This window comes from Haliaeetus leucocephalus, unplaced genomic scaffold, assembly GCF_000737465.1.
Source record: "Haliaeetus leucocephalus isolate CR32 unplaced genomic scaffold, Haliaeetus_leucocephalus-4.0 Scaffold151, whole genome shotgun sequence".
Lineage (NCBI taxonomy): Eukaryota > Metazoa > Chordata > Aves > Accipitriformes > Accipitridae > Haliaeetus > Haliaeetus leucocephalus.
This window is the reverse complement of record NW_010972587.1, coordinates 3,358,399-3,377,471: the sequence shown is the minus strand read 5'-3', so window position 1 is coordinate 3,377,471 and position 19,073 is coordinate 3,358,399. Positions and strand designations below refer to the sequence as shown.

At 38.4% G+C, this 19,073-nt stretch overlaps 1 protein-coding gene across 1 annotated transcript; it reads right to left on the bottom strand.

Moving 5' to 3' along the window:
- Positions 1–1,382: 1,382 nt before the first annotated feature.
- Positions 1,383–19,068, bottom strand: RAB21 (RAB21, member RAS oncogene family; the record flags this gene model as incomplete). The annotated part of the gene is made up of 7 exons (XM_010561961.1): positions 1,383–7,832; positions 8,766–8,854; positions 9,289–9,343; positions 10,156–10,219; positions 11,759–11,866; positions 12,050–12,109; positions 18,931–19,068. Coding segments are annotated over 7 exons (654 nt in total), but the record flags the coding sequence as incomplete, so codon positions are not given.
- Positions 19,069–19,073: the final 5 nt, after the last annotated feature.

Here is a 19,073-nt window from a genome sequence, read left to right as displayed (position 1 = left end):
CAGTACCCACATACTGAAAGAATGGTCAAGATGCCTTGCAGGCTCCCACCAAAGTACAATTCAGTGTCATTTTAAGCCTCAAACCAACTTCTCTAACCAGTATGGGCACATCTTACAGTTGATGATTGTTTTGCAATTACTCTGTGTTACAAAACAATGGGAAAGTAGACTGGCAATCGGAGGTGCATTGGATACTCTGCTGCCTCTTGCTATTTGAAACATTCACCACAGGAGTCAGATTGCAGGGTGTAACTACAGGCAGGACGCTTGCTCTTCACCATTTAATATAGCCCCTTTAATGAGATGCTGACAGACTTTGGAAAGACTAGATCTGTGAAGGAACTACGTTTACTCTAAAAAGCTCTTAAGATTTCAGTTTCCTGACCAAAAAATTCTCACCAAATAGAAAATACACTTTCTGACACAAAGACAGTAGGATATAGCTACTGACTTTTTAAAAGTGCCAGCAAAAGGGCTAAGAACAGCCAAAGCAGGAACTGTGCAAAATCCTCTCACCTTGCCCTGCTTTTTCCTGTTGCTTGCCCTTTTCACTCACAATGTCCATCCAGTTCAAATCCACTGCATCAGCTGAACAGCACTTTTCACTAGGGAAGTGTGCACAAACATTCATTGTGGTGGTAGGACATCAGTAGGATACAAACACATAACAGGCAGAAAATTCCCAGTCTTAAGCCTTCCATGTTTGACTTGTTTTTGCTGCTCCCTTAGCATACAGGCAGCGTGCCTGGGGCTATCATTAAACTGGCTAATGTGGTTCAACAGCAACTGCTCCTTCCTCATGAACCGTTCTGGGCTGCCAGGGACCAGTTTTGAGAATCAAAGCTGCATTTTTATGGGTCCCCGCTCACACTAGTCTCTGGAATACATGTTAGCATAATGTAGAGCAACCTCGCTGAGCCTGGTTTGGCATCTTAAAGCCATCTTTCATCACATCATACTCAGATGGGTTCAGAAATTTGTAACAAAAAAACCTCCTGCGGTCTCAGTTTTTACCAAATCTCTTTGTAAGCCAGGCCACTGCCCCCCAACCTCCAGTAATTTCAGGGCCACTTATTACAGACTGTTCATCAAGTTTCAAATTCTGTGACTTACTAAAATTGTAAGAGATCACAATTTTCAGATATGACAGTAGCAAGAATTTCCAGCTGTTTTCTTGTATCAATTTTCAGTACACATTTTTCCCCCTTTCTATTGATCCATTTCCACTTACATGCATTTTCACTTTTAATATCAGGCATTGATAGAATAGCAGACATGCTAAAGAAGTTCTTGTTTCCCTAGTTGATTGATCACTTGGAATTAATCACAGAAGTATCTTCATGTAAATGCACTGATAAATATGTCTTAGAGTATTTTATGTAAGAACTCCAGCTGCAGCAATGCACTGGGAAAGTCAAGGTTTGTGAAGCCTCTGCTAGAAAATTTTTTTTTTTTTCAAAATTTCTTTTATCCAGAAATGCCATATAGAATATTCCTACAGCATTTGACAATGCCAAGTTACCCAATATTAAAAATGCTATGTCCTTTTCAGTGTTGGCTTTTGCCCTGCTAACATTTTCTCTGGGTTCAAAGAAAAGTATTCTATTTGATTGAGCCTGATAAGTTCAGTGAGCTTATCTGATGAGAAAATCCAGTAAGACAATCATCATAATGCCTGTATGATCAAATAGCACTGACAGCTCTTAAATCTTTAGTTATCAAGTGCTTTCCTCTTCTCTTTCCACTAAGAAAAGCCTGATTAGGCAGTTTCCTGTTCTGAAAAAGAAAAACTACTTGTTCTCTTCCACTAGGAGTCCCAAATTTGTTGACCTTTCAGAATGGAGTAATGGTTAACTTGAAGAAGGGTCTGCAATTTAATAGTTTCAAAAGAGATCTGTTACATGAGTTTGGATCTGTCACAGGATATCAACTACTTGGCAACCGGTGAGAAAGTAGTCCTTGCTCTCTCCAATCCTCTCGACTTGGATCTCTTCTAAGACACTTCCAATATCCAGGAAACAGGAGTCAGGTACCAGAGGTAGCAAGGACTCACCATTAAACTTCCAACATTCTATCTTCACTGGTTTGGAGGCAAGATATGACCAATTGTTGGGGAAGACTGTTGCAATACTGCTACTCATCATCCTTTGTTGTCATACTTTCAAATTGCATTGCTTCTGGGTGACCTACAATGAAGTACTAAAATCCCTTGCAAGAGATCAGTGAGACTAGATACACTGAAAAAAATGACATATCAAGAAATAAGAACAGCTCATCTTGAGAAAAAACAACATTCTCAAACCAAGAGGAACTGGGTATTACTGCTGTAGTACCTATCCCTGTCTGGAAGAGCTAGAGAAGCAAGCAGAGAACACGTATGTTTCCTTTCTTGTACAGGGACATCTCCAGCACCAAAAGTTTCCTGTAGTAATAATTCATTAACAACGAGGATCAGTGCAGCCAACAAGCAGGAAGAGAGGGACAGAAGCCCTCTTTTCACACTCTGCAGCTGCACCAGGTCATGCTGCTTGCCCAAGTGCACAAAGCAGAGGAAATAGATGGAAACAATTATTTTTGCAGTCTATCTTTCAACATCCTGGTATTGAATAAATACCATCAAAGCTCCAAACTGTCCAGTGGAATGAGTATGCAGTTCCTCCCTAGTCACAGACATTATTTGGAGGCTGTAGAATACGCCAATCAATTGAAGGTTTTGGCCAAGTTTGGTAAACTTAAGACTTAGGGAAAAATTAAGAATCAGAAGAGATCAGCTTGAAATAAATTGCTCTAATTCCAAAATGAAATTTTATCATTTTAATCAGATTACAGTAAAACTTTCTCCAAGCTAAAATATTTTCAGTTATCCTGGACAGAATAATCTTTGTCATAATGGTGACAGTTTCATAGATTCTCACTTTTCAAGCCATCTCAAGACAAACATTCCAGATTCTCCTCAACTCTCAAAACCATTTCTCCATCTCATTCTGCTCAATGCAGTGGCCAATGACAGCTCCAAAAACATAAGAGGGAAGAGTATACATTGTTATTATTTGATAGAAAAAGCATAAATTTGGTAGACAGGTACTGAGATGCACAGGTTTGTCCTAAATAGAGGAAAAAATCCTGGCATTGAGCAGAATCCCCCAAAGAGTAGTATGAGCAACAGTGCCCAGCACTGTTAGAAGAGAGCTAGTTTGGGGGCTTTCTTGAGCTTGTGCAGCACCTAGTGCCAAAGATCTCAGTCTTCATCTGCAACTCCTTGACACAACTGTGGTAAAAGTTATCCTCACTGCAAGATATATTTCCTGACTTCCTAAGCTTTGATGCAAACTAAGATTAACAAAGCCAGTTAACTGTAAACTCACAAATTAGCATATTCTAATCAAGTTTTAAGTAGGTTAGAATTGTGTCTGAAAGCCTGTTCAAAGTTAGTTATATTCTCTTTAGTGAAGCAAAAATGGTATTTCACAGAAGGAAAAACAACCTAGGAAGTAATCTTAGAAAAGTCTTGAATTAGACAACTAACATTGCTAAGAGATGCCAGCAACTCCACCAAGAAATGGTTAGCTCAGCACCTCACTCAGCAGCCCACTGCCAGCACTTTCAGTTTTACCAGTACCTTCAGTTTTTCCTACCTCCCTTTTTCTTTCTGCTTCTCCTTTTCCTTCCCCAAAAAGGAGAAAAATAAGAGAGGTGGCCAGCTCCAACTCTCTTATTCCCACACTCTATCATTCATACCACTTAAATGCTTTCAGCTTGTGGAGATTCCAGACCTCCATTTGTCCTCAAGCAGAACTCCCATTCCTCTTACCTTCTTTCAACTATTTTTTCTGACAGCATCCAACATTTTCAGAGAACTCCATTTGAGCTCCAACCACCTTCCATGACCACATACCTTTCTGCAAAACTTTTTTCATCTGGCTTGGAATCTAAAGTAGAAATTGAATTACTAGGTTCTTCAAGAGCTGTAGGCAGAAATACGAGTTAAACACCTAGAACAACAAAAGTGGCAGGATAGAAAAGGCTAAGGGATACTTTTTAATGTGGTAGTAAGCAAGAATGCCTGTCCACAATGTTCGAACGTTGGAGAAAAAGCATGTAATCAAGGCAACACTCAATTACTTGACTGTTTCAAGAGACCAGCCAGTACAGTTCATCTGGACATTGGATGTCCCCATCTTGGAACTGTATGTGAGAGCCCTGCAAACCAGATGAAGTCATCACCCCCAGTCTTTACAGCTAGTTACACTCATCTCCAAGTACCACACATCTGAATTTATTAGAGTGTCCTTGTCTGAATCAGTCCAGCTAGTCTTTTATAACTTCTGAACTCTAGTCTAAGTGCAAAAAGACAGTGTCCATAAATAACTCCTAATAGAGACAACACACTGCTGCATTAAAGTGTTTGGACTTTGGTTTGTTAAATTTTATTTCAGCAAGTGATAAAGTTTCATAGGTAGCTGAAGTATTCATAGCAGCAGCATCAAGACTGTGAGCAAGTACTTAAAGTTGTTTTGGAAAGGTATTTATAGTAAGTTAGACCTTTTTTATTATAGTATATGAGTAATCTTTGTCAAGATTTACTCTGAGGAAGTGTGCTCAATGTTGACTTACATGCTGTAGCAGGTGTCTGGCTGATTCTATCTATCCCACAATAGAGGTACTTTCTAGACAGACGTAGTTGTTCTCTTGCACTCTTCTCAAAAGAATGAGAAATAGCTTACTTGTTTTCCAGCAACAGAAGTTAGCAACAAGAAAACCGTTTTCCTTAAGACATACAAACCAGGCAATCTAGATAGATGCCAGCAATGCACCACTCTTGAAAACCAAGCCACACAGTGGTAACACCAGGTTACTTGAGTAAGATCCTGCTCAAATATAGAAAGCCAAGCTATCTGTGCTTTCCTATATATTTAATTCAAAGAACACCCTAGATATCTTCAGCAAAGATGCTTTTTCCTGGAACTCTCATATTTTGTCTGCTAACAATGAACAGCTGAAGTTTTATGTTAATCAGTCTAAACAATCCATAAAAGTTTTTACTTGTGTCTTGGAAACCAACTCACCTGACTTCATGAAGCTATACTACTTTTGTAAGGTAACATAATGATACTCTGCTAAGCACAGGTTTTAAGTTCCTTAAGTAAAGTCCGACCAAACTGCAGCTTAGACAAGGAGGTTTCCAGAGAGTATTTTTCATGCTGTAGCTTAAGAAAGAAAAGTAACTTCTGAGAATTTATTTTAAAAAATTTTGCTAATAGCAACCAGAACCTTTTTAATCATACAAAATTGTGGGCTCCCTTACTCCCACCAAAGTTTTCAGTAGTAATAGTTTTAGTTTTCTAAGAGACTTAAGGGTTAGTTAGTATCAACGTCACTTTGTTAGTTTTGTAATTGGTAGAAGTCACACAGAATGCCCTTATCACAGAATACACTAAAGAAAAACTATTTAACTGCAGGCAGAAAGATATATTCTACACACTGCTTCTACTTCAAAGTAGTCAAACATAACATTCTCTTGGGTACACACCTACTATTAATTTCCAGACCAGAACTGTATCTGTCCACTTCAACTAAGCGGAGAAAGCTCTGCTCTGGTGAGAACACATATGCTCTGGTCTAAGTAAGCCCTCGTGACTCATCTGCTGATGAAGTCTAGTTGAGGTTGGGTTGTTTGGTTGGGTTTTTTTTTTTCATCTCTGCAAAAAACCCACAAAATTTGAATAAAAAAATCTGGAACTCTTATATTATGAGGAGATTCCAGTCTTGAACACAGTCTTGCCAATTTCACTCCTCTTATCAATACTGTATCACTTACAAGACTGACTTTCATCTAACTGTATGGATTTGAAGGTACTGGGTTTAGATCCAACTGACCATTTTTTCAACTTTGGCAAGGCTCACTGTTAAGTTGGATATGAGAATGTTAATTTAATGGTGTTGCTGCATATATACACATCTACTCACAAATTTTAGATTCACACCAAAGCTCTATGTGGTCAAGAAACTTTATCTTCATTAGCATGAAGAGGTCACCTTTGTCCATTATGCATACAATAATGTCAGAAAAGCACAGCAATGGTAGCTCAAGAGAAAGTATCTACACCACAGTTTAGGCAGAAAGGGAAAAACCGCACCACGACCAGTCTGTATCAAAGCCATCTATTATTTCAGAGAAAATAAAAATCAGACTGGAGACAGCACACTTCTCTTACATTAGAGTGATTAGTTACTACTACTCCTTTTGTGCATCAGAACATACCCACACCATTCAGTGCATTCATATGCAATACTAATTCTACCCTTCAGACAAAGGAAGGCCAAGGAATATTCTATTTTGCCATAGACATCACCTTTACTGTTTTTCCAAGCATGACAACTTAAGTAAAAAAAAGTCAGAGCACAAAACATTTTGAAGTTTCAGCTACCACCATTTGTGTTCGTTTGTGATAGTAGTTTATACACTTTTTGTGAAAACCCTCCTCCCAAAACTTAAGTGGGCTTCAAAACGCTTTACAAGAGAAAGAGCAAGTCAGGAGTTAAATTCAGTTCTGTCTAGTATCCCCAAAGTTACAATTACATCTGGCAAATTTCATATCTTCCATTTAATCACTCCAAATCAGAAGCAGTTCTAGTTAACGCCAATTCATTTGTTCACTCAAGCCCTGCAATACAGGGGGAAAAAAATGCTCATTAATAGCTTATAATGCTGTCTTGGGACACATATGTATTAATGCAGCTTAAGAGTTTCCCATGCATCCGGTTTATTGGCTACCAGACAGATGAGGGCTAAAGTTGCTTTGACTTTCTGGGGATATTCTGAGAGGCCAAAGTAACTGCAGAGGCAAGATATATGCATGCGCCAACTGTTTTAGCTGGGAGTCAAACACCTCAATGTTAAACAGCAGTCTACGGAAGCATTCTCTTCCCACTAAGGGCGTACTGTAAATACTGCTCCTCACCAGAAAAGTCTTAAAAAAAATGCTGTAGCTATGAATGTACCAAAAAAAGCTGTCTTCAGGTAGAGGGAATAGAATGAGCAATTCAACAGTACACATGAAAAGCTTGCATCTTTCACTGACTTATTCACTTCACAATCACTGACAAGACTGATGTACATATTTCTGCACCTGCAATTGTAAAAGCAGATAAAATATTTAATATGTAATTTACAATGTATTTTACCAGCTTGGCATACAGGATGAACAGAATATATCAAAGTAGTTGACAGTTATAGGCTTGTGAAGGCCCTGCAAAAATATTACTTCAGATATCTGCTAATTTAAAAAAAAATCAATTTGCATTTTAGAAGTGATACAATTCAATCTACCACAAAATACAAAGAGCTGCAAAAACATATACCATTCCAACAACAATGTATATAAGTTATTAAATAATGATCTGATTTAAAAGAATATAAATGAAGCCTTTAAGTAGGTCTTTTCTACATGCATATTATTCCTCATTAAAGAAAAATATGTAAAAAGGCCATTGGTAATTGCTTTGTTAACCACTGTAGAAAATGCCAATTCTCTGGTCACAGACGCCACTAGTTTAGCACTTAAGGTCTCTGCAGTGTTACATGTGATTATTTTTAAATACTGTTAATTCTATTACTCCATTGGTAAAGAATGCGTGACTTGGAATATGGCAGTCTTCATATTGAGAGGGCAGTGATGCACAGTTTTATAATTATCCAGAAGAACAGCACCCTCCACTGCTCTGTACTTGTGGCTCGTCATCAATGATCTGTACACCTCGCCTTGCTATTCCTGACTGACTGGAACCATTGCCTCTTGCTCTTTCATCCACTTGAGCAGTTTCTATCATTCCTGTAAAGGAAGAAATGTATTAGATGACATTCCACTGCATTTTTACACAAGACTGAGATCTTAATCTATTTGAGTTATATGCACAAAGTTCAGCAAGACTAGTTCTCCTATTCATTATGCAGAAGTAAGTACTTAGGTATCACATAGCATAGCTGCAAGAACATACTTAAATCTTCTTCCTAAAGCACCAAACATCCAGCAGCTCCTGTTGACTAAGGCAGACCTTAGATGCTCAGATATTCTGGAGTTAGTGACTTCAAAAGCTAGATTTACGCACCCATATCAAGAACATTCTGTTAAAAAAGAAAACAAACAAGAAACCCCCCCCCCCCCATACACCCCCCCCTACACCCCCCCCCCCCCCCACCCCCCCCCCCTCCCAAAAAAACCCCAACCTACTCTTCAGACATGCAGGTGGTTTTGCTTAAATTCTTGTATCACAAGAACACAATGTATAGGACAACTTCACTGTGTTATAACATTTTTATCCTACACTCCATGATCTTCACCATTTGCTTAGACCGCTGTGTAAAATTTGCATCATTACAACTTCAAGTTTATGATTTGTAATCAACATCATTTAAGAAGATTTTTGAAAGAGGTTGAAACAGAGGGTCTGAAGCAGGCAACAGGGAGACCAGTCACATGAAGTTTGATGTTACTATTTACACATGCTGAGTGAAACAGCAGTCAGTGCTCCAACAAACAACAAAGACATTTTTGGAGCACAACATGAATTTGCAGTATTTTAAGCATCCATACATCAAGCTTCCGTAGCTGTTACAGTACATAGGTGGCTTGAAGTAGACTCAGATGAAGTCAGTTCTTAGTAATTGTTTACACATTAAGGCTTCTCTTTATCATTTTAAGCATTCTGAAGCCTTGAGCATTTTGTGAACGAGCTCTTTACCAACAAAGCTAGATAATACCTACTTTTACAAAGGTCAAGAAACAGTTCTTCAATTCCTTTGTTCTGTTTAGCTGAAGTATGATAATGTTTTGCTCCAACAGATTCAGCATACCTGTAGGAATGCAGATACAGAACTTCACTGTACTAAAGAACTCAATCTTTCTAAGCCACTTTACATGAAGCAAGAACATGATCACAAGAGGTTTTATTCCAAGTTCAGAGTTAATCTACACATGCTGATTTAATTTAAAAAGGGAATTATGTGGTTAAAACTGCCATGATTGTTGAAAAACACTAGATGAAATAAAGAAAGTTTCATGTCTAGAAATGCATTGAAACTGTAAATGTTGACTTTAATCATGCACAGCTCTCAAGTTATACTTTGGTGAGTAAGGACATTCTGTGACTGATACTAACAGAACACTTAACACAGCACCCAACAAGGCACTGCTGGTTTATGCCTGCCAGTTGTTAACAGCTTCACAAGTTTATTACTGCAGCATAATTCTGCAATGACTATTTCTATTAATAACTGGCGTGACTTACGTTTCTGCTTCTTGCACTGAAACGTGTCTCTCTTTTTCCAAGTCTATTTTGTTACCTGTTGGAAACAAGTTAATCTTTCAAGTCTTCGTACTACAAAATTACCCAAAAGAAAGCAGTCATGTAATCATTGTACCCCATCATTTCCTCACAAGCTGTCCCAGTAAAGACTGACTCTTACAGAAGTCTCAATTTAGAGCACAATGATATGATTTAAGAATCTCCTTTCACTCAAGCATTTACAGGCAATAAAGTTCTACTTCTCTAGAGAGATCAGAAGAGCTAAATACCATATAAGCCACAGATTCAGCCTTTTGCTTTTCTTTTGTAAATTATTAGCAGCTTGTCTGTGCTGCATAGGTAGTTTTTGGAGAACATCCATACATCTATCCTCCTGGAAGTGTTTTAATCACTATATCTGATTTTAAATCTAAACCCAGTATTTCTGTTTGCATTGAAATATCCAAGCTTTAAGACTCCCCCCCCCCAAGCACTTGATTATGAAAACAGACAAGCGTCCAGTCTATGCCACTGAGAACAGTAAAAAACCAAGACGTCTGAATACTTGCAAGAAGGATAACACACATTTGAGGTTTATGTTTCTCTTTGTTAAACTGCAGTCTGCAGGTGTCCGTACTATGCACTTCTGACATGGTGTATCATTAAACAGCCTGTTTTTCAAAACTAATTCTTATTTTCCTCCATGCGACCTACTCAAACTTCTAGCTCCAACTGAATTTTAAATATGAAATTAACATAAGCTTTACCCGTTCACATGTACAAGCTGTCAAAGGAGTGTTTAGAAGATGCTATTAATCAAAAGAAACATTTCTGATTTTCAGCATCACATGTTAAAAAAGAAAGACCTACCTACTATACATAAACAGATTTCATTTCCCAACATTTTTCTTAATTCCTTTACCCAGTTTTTTACCTGCAAAAAGAACAGAAGTAAGTTTATTTTCACCTGACATACTACTAGCTCAGGCACTGCGGAACTGACCCACTTCATTCATTAACTGTTTACTCTAAACTAGAAACAAACATGTTTAGAGCAACAAAGATGGACAAAATATTCTTTAGATAGCTATGCATGGCTCTTGTTCAGCAGGTTTTAGTTTGCAGTTGAAATTAAGAGCAAATGACTTAGATAAAATGGTTCAATTACTCCAGAAATATAACTCACCACACTCATGTTAGCCCCACTCCAAAGAACAAGTTCACTGCATTGGCCACTTTAGGTCAGGCATGAGATCTTTTATCAACAGGCACTTACTGACAGATCACAAATGGTACTTTAAAGGTAGAGGTACCTGAACTGAGTTGTTCAGGTTAGATTATAACAGATGTTTGCTTCCTGAGAGAACAGATAGGACAAGAGTGTCGAGTCAGCTGATGGTACGGTATCTGTTATCAATTCTGTTGTCATGCTTTGAAGCTGTATGATCGCTGCATTGACTTAGGGGCTGCTATTTTAAGGGAATTTAAGTCATGAGGAGAAGCAATCACTTCAAGAACCTAAAAATAGTCGGGATACACAATACAGAGGTAGTTATGCAGTAACTTCCGCAAATTAACCTTCCCTCTTTTTTTCCAAGAATAAGTGTTTTAATATCACAGAATTTTACTAAGTAGTGCCTTTTCATGCTGAGCCCAAGTTGACTCACAAGTCATCACAATTCTGCAGATGAGCAGCAAGAGTTTAACTGTTAGCACAAGTGCTTTACTTGCCCTGCATCAGACTTTTTAAAATACTTAAGCTGTTATGGAACTATACCTTTACACTACTTCTATCACTGCTAACCCAAGCCTTGCCCATAAAAGCACAATTTCTTACTCTCTACACAGAAGTCCTACTAGTTTTGCCACAAGCTAACTGGAGACAAACTCACTTAGGAAAGAGTGTCACCATTTTTTCAGCTGGAACATCCTAGAGTGATAGTGCTGATTTGACACAGGGTTGAAAAAAACCTCATCTGCTGAGACCGATCAACTAATACTGCTATAAAATAATTAGCCATCAAATTTCAGGTTTTGATGAGGATTTGAAGTCCAAATATTTATTATCACTGGAAAAGTAGTGTTTCCACTATCGTGCATTGCAGTTTCAGAGTTCAGATCTGTAAAAGGTCATGTCACTTAATATCTTCTAGTAATTTGGTTTATACAGTAGAGATCAGTATTGCATACTATCACAACAGTACTGGTTTAAGTTTATAGCCTGTCACAGGTAACTTGCACATCTAATTCTCTGGTGTTCTTTGAATACCTCTGCTGGAACTTTAGTAGACTGAAAAAGTCAGCCTTCAAAAGAATACTAATAAGGGATATACTTCCATTATATGGTCTAAATTTGCAGATGTAATATATATTGCTATTGCTAAAAACAGAAGATTCCCATTTACACACTCATATCACAGATTATCTTTCAATCAGTTTACATCTCACACAGAGGTAAAAATCTGTCCAGTACCTTTTGAAAAGAGTCTTCATCTGTTATATCATATACTAGGATAGCGCCATTAGAATCCCTGTAGTAGATCGGCCCCAATGCATGAAATCTTTCTTGACCAGCTGTATCCTGCATTTAAAATACACTTGTTAGCATTTAAGACAAAGCAAACAATACTTCAAGAAACTCCAAATACTTTGAAATTTTACTATATTAAGAAGTGCCCAACATTTAAGTTCTAGTAAACCTAAGTAATCTTTCAGGAAAATATTCTATTTAGCTAGGGGAGGGAAAATAGGAAAGTAAACATACCCATATTGCAAGGTTTACTCTTTTCCCACCAATATTTAGCTTCTTTGTAAGAAAAGATGCCTGGAAAGCAAAACAGATTAGAGTTAAGTTTTACACACAAATGTCTTATTTGACTTCAGATTAATTTACTAATAAAAACATCTGAATCAATAAAAGACAGATTTTTGGATCAGAATACTCTTTAAGCCAGAAGGCTGAGTCAATACTAAACCAGTTAGTCATTTCACTAGTTTGCCAGGAGTCTATTCTAAATAAATTTGGCTTAAGCCAATCATTTACTACATCTTTTTGCTGTTGTTTTGAATGACTTGGAAAGGATAAGAAACTTGTGTGGAAAGAGTCTGAATTCACAACACTGATAAATCTAAGCTGAACTTGAAGCATTTTACAAGCATACATGAAGTTTGGGTAGGAACCAGCCTAACAGGATTTTTAATTTGCAGGAATTAGGCAAAGCACTTCACTGTTAGTGAGCTACTAGAACAAAATAAAATAGTTTGAGTGTATTGCTAGAAGTCTCAGAACAATAGTATTCTGTAAGTCTCCTTGTCTGTATCTTTTCCCTTTTTTAGCTGACGTGAGCCCACAACTCTTCCCTTCTGTTTCTGAGGACTTTTCTGGGGCAGGTGTGGTTTGTGTTTTGGGTTTGGTTTGGTTTTTTTTTTCCCAGACACTGTTCCCAAAAGCTCAGTGATAAGCTTCTCAGCTAACACACAGAAGAAAAGCAAGTAGCAGGGTAAGAAAAGCCTCAGAATAAGCATACAAGCTGCTCTAAGAATTCCACTACATTATCTTCTGAAAATGTTTTTCAGGACCAGAGTATATTGCAAGGTTAGTCTAATTTCAGTAACTCAGGAGTGTGTCTGTTCTTCTCCAAGCCTGCATGATCCACGTTTTCAACCACCACCTCCGTTACCGAGTGTATAACTGGGTGGCTAAAAAGGGGTATAATTCAATACAAGTTTAACAGGCTAGAACGGCGTCTGAAGGAGTTGATACATTAGGAATATGCTCCCCCCCATTCTGAAAACTGGCAGTAACAGGTTAACATCAGACAGTTCTGTTGCCACGGGTTAACTTTTGCTCAATATGAGCTCTCTGTATAAGCACGGACCAGGCACTGAACTAACTAAAAGTCATGTGTATGTGGAAAGTGTCATGGGCCAGATCAGGTGCTTGAACCAGCTTGCTGCTTAACTACACAAGCAACCAGTACACACACAGAAGACCGCGGTAGTTCAATTTACACCGGCCGAAACTGCTGTGAAAGTGCCTCTCTGGAGTGCTGCCTGTATTACAGTTAAAGTCATCCAACACTCAGCTGCTAGAGCAGCTCCTGTTCTTCAGCTACTTCCCCAACATCAACTCTGGCACCTGTATGACCTAAGGTGAGATGATTCAAGAAACTTTTCTTCTTTTTTTGAAGTAAACTGTATCTTCCCCCAAAGCCTTCCACAAAGTCTGATTAACAACAGATAGAGAAAAGACAGACCAGAGGAAAGAAAAACAATGAGAAACTTTCCAAAAGCAGATAGCAAAGAGCTAATCATTATGACCACTGTATTCAACATAACTACAGCATTAATAATGCTACCCCTTCAGTCTACAGTGAGGTGGCATAAGTCAACTTAAGAAAAAGTTCCAGACAGCACATTAAAACTATTTAACACACTAACCAACTTTTATAACAGCAGAGTAGCAAATCTTAAATATCAGGAAAACTTTAACTCTTTAATCAAAAACTCTGCAGAAAGTTGTTTATGGCTTTCAGCTAGCTGTCCCTAAGGATCATCTAATCAGCGTCTAGTCTTCATATCATAATTTGTTCTACCACACCAGAGTTTAAAAGCTAAAAGCTTAGAGGTGACTTCAGAAGTTTTAATTCACCAACACTTGGGCCATATTAAAGGAAGGTATGGTTAGGCACAACAAATCAAGCTTACCCGACAATATTTTATTGATCTGCTGTACTACAGTACTTGATATTCTATTGTAAATCTCAAAGGAAAAAGCTCTTCTGAGCACCATTTGCTTTTGTCACAACACTGACAATCAAGTCTGCTCAGTTGATATGGGTTTCACATAAGTGTTTGAGAATCACGTTTCTGGACCAAAAGGCAGAAAAATCGTTCACAGAAACAGAATTTATATTTTTAAAAAAACACAGAACTCAGTACCCATAAAGTTGTGACATCATGGCTTTAGACATTGGCCCAATTAATAGTACAGATATCTTTACTATCTGACAGAGCAAATATTAAAGTAGGCTTATCCCCACTGGTAAGTTTTGCTTAAGTATCACCAGTCCTTCAGGTCACTACAGCTTTTGATAGCAATACTGTCTTTTAACACCAAGAGTAGAATATTTCTCCTATATACCCAAGTATTAGAAGACCCATACATTCAAGTAAGGCTTTTTAGTGTCTCCTGCAAAAAAACCAAAAAATAATCACAGGAGACTGGCAAGAATATTTAGTATTGGGCTACTGTACTCGCTCTCTGTATTAAAACTTGATGAATTTGTACTAATTAAGACTTTAAGCAGACTCTAACTTAGGCCCCTAACCAAAAAAGGAGAGACAATATCCTATATCAGATATCCTGATTACAAGCAAGTTTGTCTGAAAAGCTTGCCCAATAACAAGATTGGAACCTCATATTTGAAGTAGTCATGGTTAGTAATGAGCAGAAGCTTTTGTGAACATGCTGCGAGAAACAGTCAATACTATATTACAGATTAAACACTTCATTCGTCTTCATTGTGTTCATATAATTGAAGAATATAGTTAGCAGGCTCCATCCTTGAATTAATAAGTAAGGGCAAGTTTGGCATATTTGCCATCAGTAAAGTACATTTTACAGCCACAGTGGCAAACATGCCAAAGACAAACCACCTAACACCTACCTTTTAACCCCCCCCCCCCCCCCCCCTTCAAGTTCTATTTGTCTCATGGAAGAGCAAGGTTACTACTCTTCACTCATTCTGAGGTTAGAGAGCAAAAAAACAAATCAGGTGAACAGCAGGACTATGCAGTTTTTAGAAATCTGGGGGGAACCCAACATGGAAGGAAGAACCTTAACGACTGTTTTGAGACAGTTTAGGAGCCTAGTTTAAGGAAAAGGTCAGCTACCAAGAGCATCAAAGCCTCTGAAATCAGGACAGTCTTGACAGCATTAGGTAGTTACACATAGAAGAGGATTCAACATTTTTTCTAATCTCCCAAGAATTTACCAAATTGAGTACTACAGATTTAAGTCCAAGTTATGACTCGACTTACAGTCAGTAACTCTTCCATATTATTTTCATTACTATGACAATTCATTCTTGCTAGGACTTTCAAAAACCCACAGATATATAGGACCACAGTTAATTCAAAGATAAGTAATCTCAAATAGCTCTTTGACATAAGCTACTAATTTTGGTATTTTTACTCTAGTGTCTTATGACTGGTCTGAAGACTACTTACACACTTAGAAGAAAAGGATAATGCAATTATAAGGAGCTAAAATTCCATTCTCTTTATGTGCCTGTAGAAAGTATTTTCTTTTAATTCTTTCTTCTAAGAGCTCAGTTTCACTCATCCATCAGACCCTGTTAGACACCGATAAAAGAGCCTAAGTAGAACACAAGGAAGACTCAGCTGGAAAAGATTCTCTTGAAAGTCACTGAATAAAAGCAGATGTGTATCACCTACCCCTCTACTACTTCATCTTCAACAGAGGCAAGCCAGGCATACCAACACTGCATATAGCACCGAACCTCCTTGTGTTGTCTTCCCCCCACCCCAGCTATCTTCGACAGCCAAGACAGCTTTTCCAGGTTATGCAAGTCCAGCAAAGCAATCAGGATCTCTACAGTATTATTAGCACCATGTCGGCAGCTCTCTTGGGTTGGATATTTTGCAGTTCTCCACACATTTGAGAGATTATTACACAAAAGTTGTATTTATCTTGAGTAATTAACTAAGAGAAAGTGTCTACCCAAATTTAAAAAAAAAAAAAAGTTTGACAGTAGATTTATTATTGGAGTAATTCCAGCACAGTTCTCTTGGTATCAATTTATAGCTTAGCATTACTTTATCAAGACGAGAGCACTGACCTCAATATTTCAATCAATGGGAACCAATTCTAACTGTCCCACCAGGTCTGACAACAGGTTATGGATTGTACAAGTTCATTGTTCACAAAAAACCTCTACCTTTCTTGCATCAACTTTTTCACATTATTTTAGGTAAATGTTTCCTTATGTGAATCAGTAGCAACCTTAATTTCAATTTGCAGGTCATCAATATCTTAAGTAGAGGACTTGAAGCTAACATAACTACAGCAACACATCCCAGCAGCCTCCTAACCTCAAGGGAAGTTCCAGTTCACCATTTCCCTCTAGCTAGCATTTAGGGAAGGGGGACGTGGAGAGAAGAGAAACAGCTCCCTTTCGCTAAAAGCCTTCTGTTACTAGCACAAAAGAAAACTCTCCTATTTGGGTGTACACAGGTTAACTTCACAAGAGAATAATACTTAACTGTTAGAATTCAGACAGGAAAGCATAGATATACATCCGATAAAAGATATCCACACTGACTAATTTAAAGACTTCCTGTGCTCTCCCCCATCACTGGGCTCACGCTGCAGGAAGCACCAGCCAACATCACTAAATAAAGTTTCCAGAAGGCTACAGTCTCACCCCCCTTTTTGTTGCAATCATACCGGAATAGAGTACTACACAGTACTTTCTTTTTTCTACTGATCTTTTCATATGATTCATCACTGTGGCTCCTTTGCTGAATCAGGAGCTAAGTATTTATCTAATTTTGGCTTTATTGGAACAGAAGTAATTTGGTGCAATAATTTGAACTGATGCCATGAAACACAGCCGCCTTACCAGATTAAGCCTTTAATCTGAAAAAAAAAAGATGTTTTGCAAAAATGTCACTTCATTGATTAATCAGATATCCTAGTTTCTCCTTATCTTATTTTTTTAAGGGATGTTTTAATTTGCTAGTGGAAGAACTTACTAAAACTTTCTTCTAGAACTGTAAGACATAAGAAAACAAGAATAATAAAGATAATACTTCACAAGTGCACATGATGTGCAGCAAGATTCAAGAGCAACTGACATTGTATTTTACAATCAGTAAGATGTATATGTGGCTAAGGAGGCTCAGAACAGAAAAGCAAACAAGTTGAGAAACACAGTGCAGTCAGTTAAAAGATACAGGTAGCAACCAGAAACCTAATCACAGTGGAAAAACAAAATCTCAGTATCAAGTGTGATCATGTACTTCCACTGCTCTACAAGCACACAGCCCCACCCCCAGACAGATAAACTGGAAAGCTCTCAAGCTATAGTATCTAGAGACATTTTCCTATCAACATTTTGGAGGCATTTAAAGGTCCATTTTATGACATCTGTGACCCCGACTATGTATTTCAACTCGCTTTTTGCTTCTAATTTTAGGTTTTCCACTACAAATCTAAAGAACACACTTAAAAAAACCCACCAAGCTGCATCACATGACAAACTACTCAGCTCTACTCTTTCTACATGGCATATCAGAATTCAGCTATACACAATCATTTTGATGCACTTTAAACGATTATTTGCTCAATGCTACACTTCAGGTGAAAACTACAGCTGCAGCTCTGACACCTACAAGCCACTAGTCATTTCTGTAGCATAGCGAATATTAATTACCTCTATGGCAATCAGAGCTACAATCAGCTTACCATAAATACCACACCATGCCTAGTAACCCTACCAATAGATTGATCCAACAGCACGGTATGCACATAGGGTAATGAAGTTTAAAACATGTTCTTTTTAGCTCTTACAGCAAAAATGGAGCAACAGTATCTGTTTATGAAACAGTCACTGTATTGTTTCTAGTGCACCTCTAACATTTCTTTGGTTTTAAGGGAAAGTTTCATTATTAAATACTTCCGGATACCCAGCCCACAAGAATTTTCCCCTAAACATGCAGGAATAGTGCACAACTACCCTACAGCTCTTTTTTGGCATCACCTACTATTTATTCTGTACTTCATGGAACTTCAACAGTAATTCAAAACCCACTAGTGGCCCACATGGTGGCAGGGTTTGTTTGTTTATTTTAAAAAAAACCAAATATATTAAGAGCAGTATACATTACAGGGCTAAAACCACACTTTCACGTACATGCGCACAACTGCTAAGAAAGATGCTGTGCAACTGGAGTAACTGCAAATAAAAAGGTTAAGCAAGCAGAGACATCCCAAAAGACTTAACATACAACCCACTGAGAACCAGGCCAAAATTCAGGGAGATAATGTGACAAGCAAGTAAGTCTTAAGAATCTTTTCCATTATTGAATTATAAACCTTAATCTCAAAGACCATTTTGTGAAAGCTGTTCTCTTTGAACAGTAGTATTTAGGTAGTTCAAGGGTTAGGATTTGAGAGCATGAGGAAGACTATCATTAACAGAAACGCAGCACATACGAAACACTTAGTCATCAGTCCGCTACCAATGATGACAGTAACAACATTACTTTCAAACAATACTTTCCAAAATTCAAACGAAGACATTCATACACATAACTGGAAAAAACCGAGCAGTTAGCATTCAGAATAGAAGCGAGGCCTTTTAAGTACCGAAAGTTTAAGCCCGAGGCGTAAAAAGAACCCAGAAAACCAGCTTCCAGCAAACTCGGCAGGGGACAGCCACCATTTAGAGAGCGGCAGCGGGTCGCTCCGGCCACGGGCGGGCTGGCACCGGCCAACAACCCTAGAAAGTGCACCAGGGAAGGGGAGAAGGGAAGAGGAGAAGAGCAGCGGCCCCCCCCCAACACAACCCCGGCCCCGGTAGCTCGGGGCAGGGGCTCCCCGCCCGGCCCGGCCCGCACCTGCAGGGTGGTGATGTGTTTATCGTTGAACTTGTTCTCGCAGTAGCGTAGCACCAGGGAGGTTTTCCCCACGCAACCCTCCCCGAGCAAAACCACCTTGAAGGAAAAACTGCGGCCCCCGGCCGCCGCGCCGGCCCCCGCCG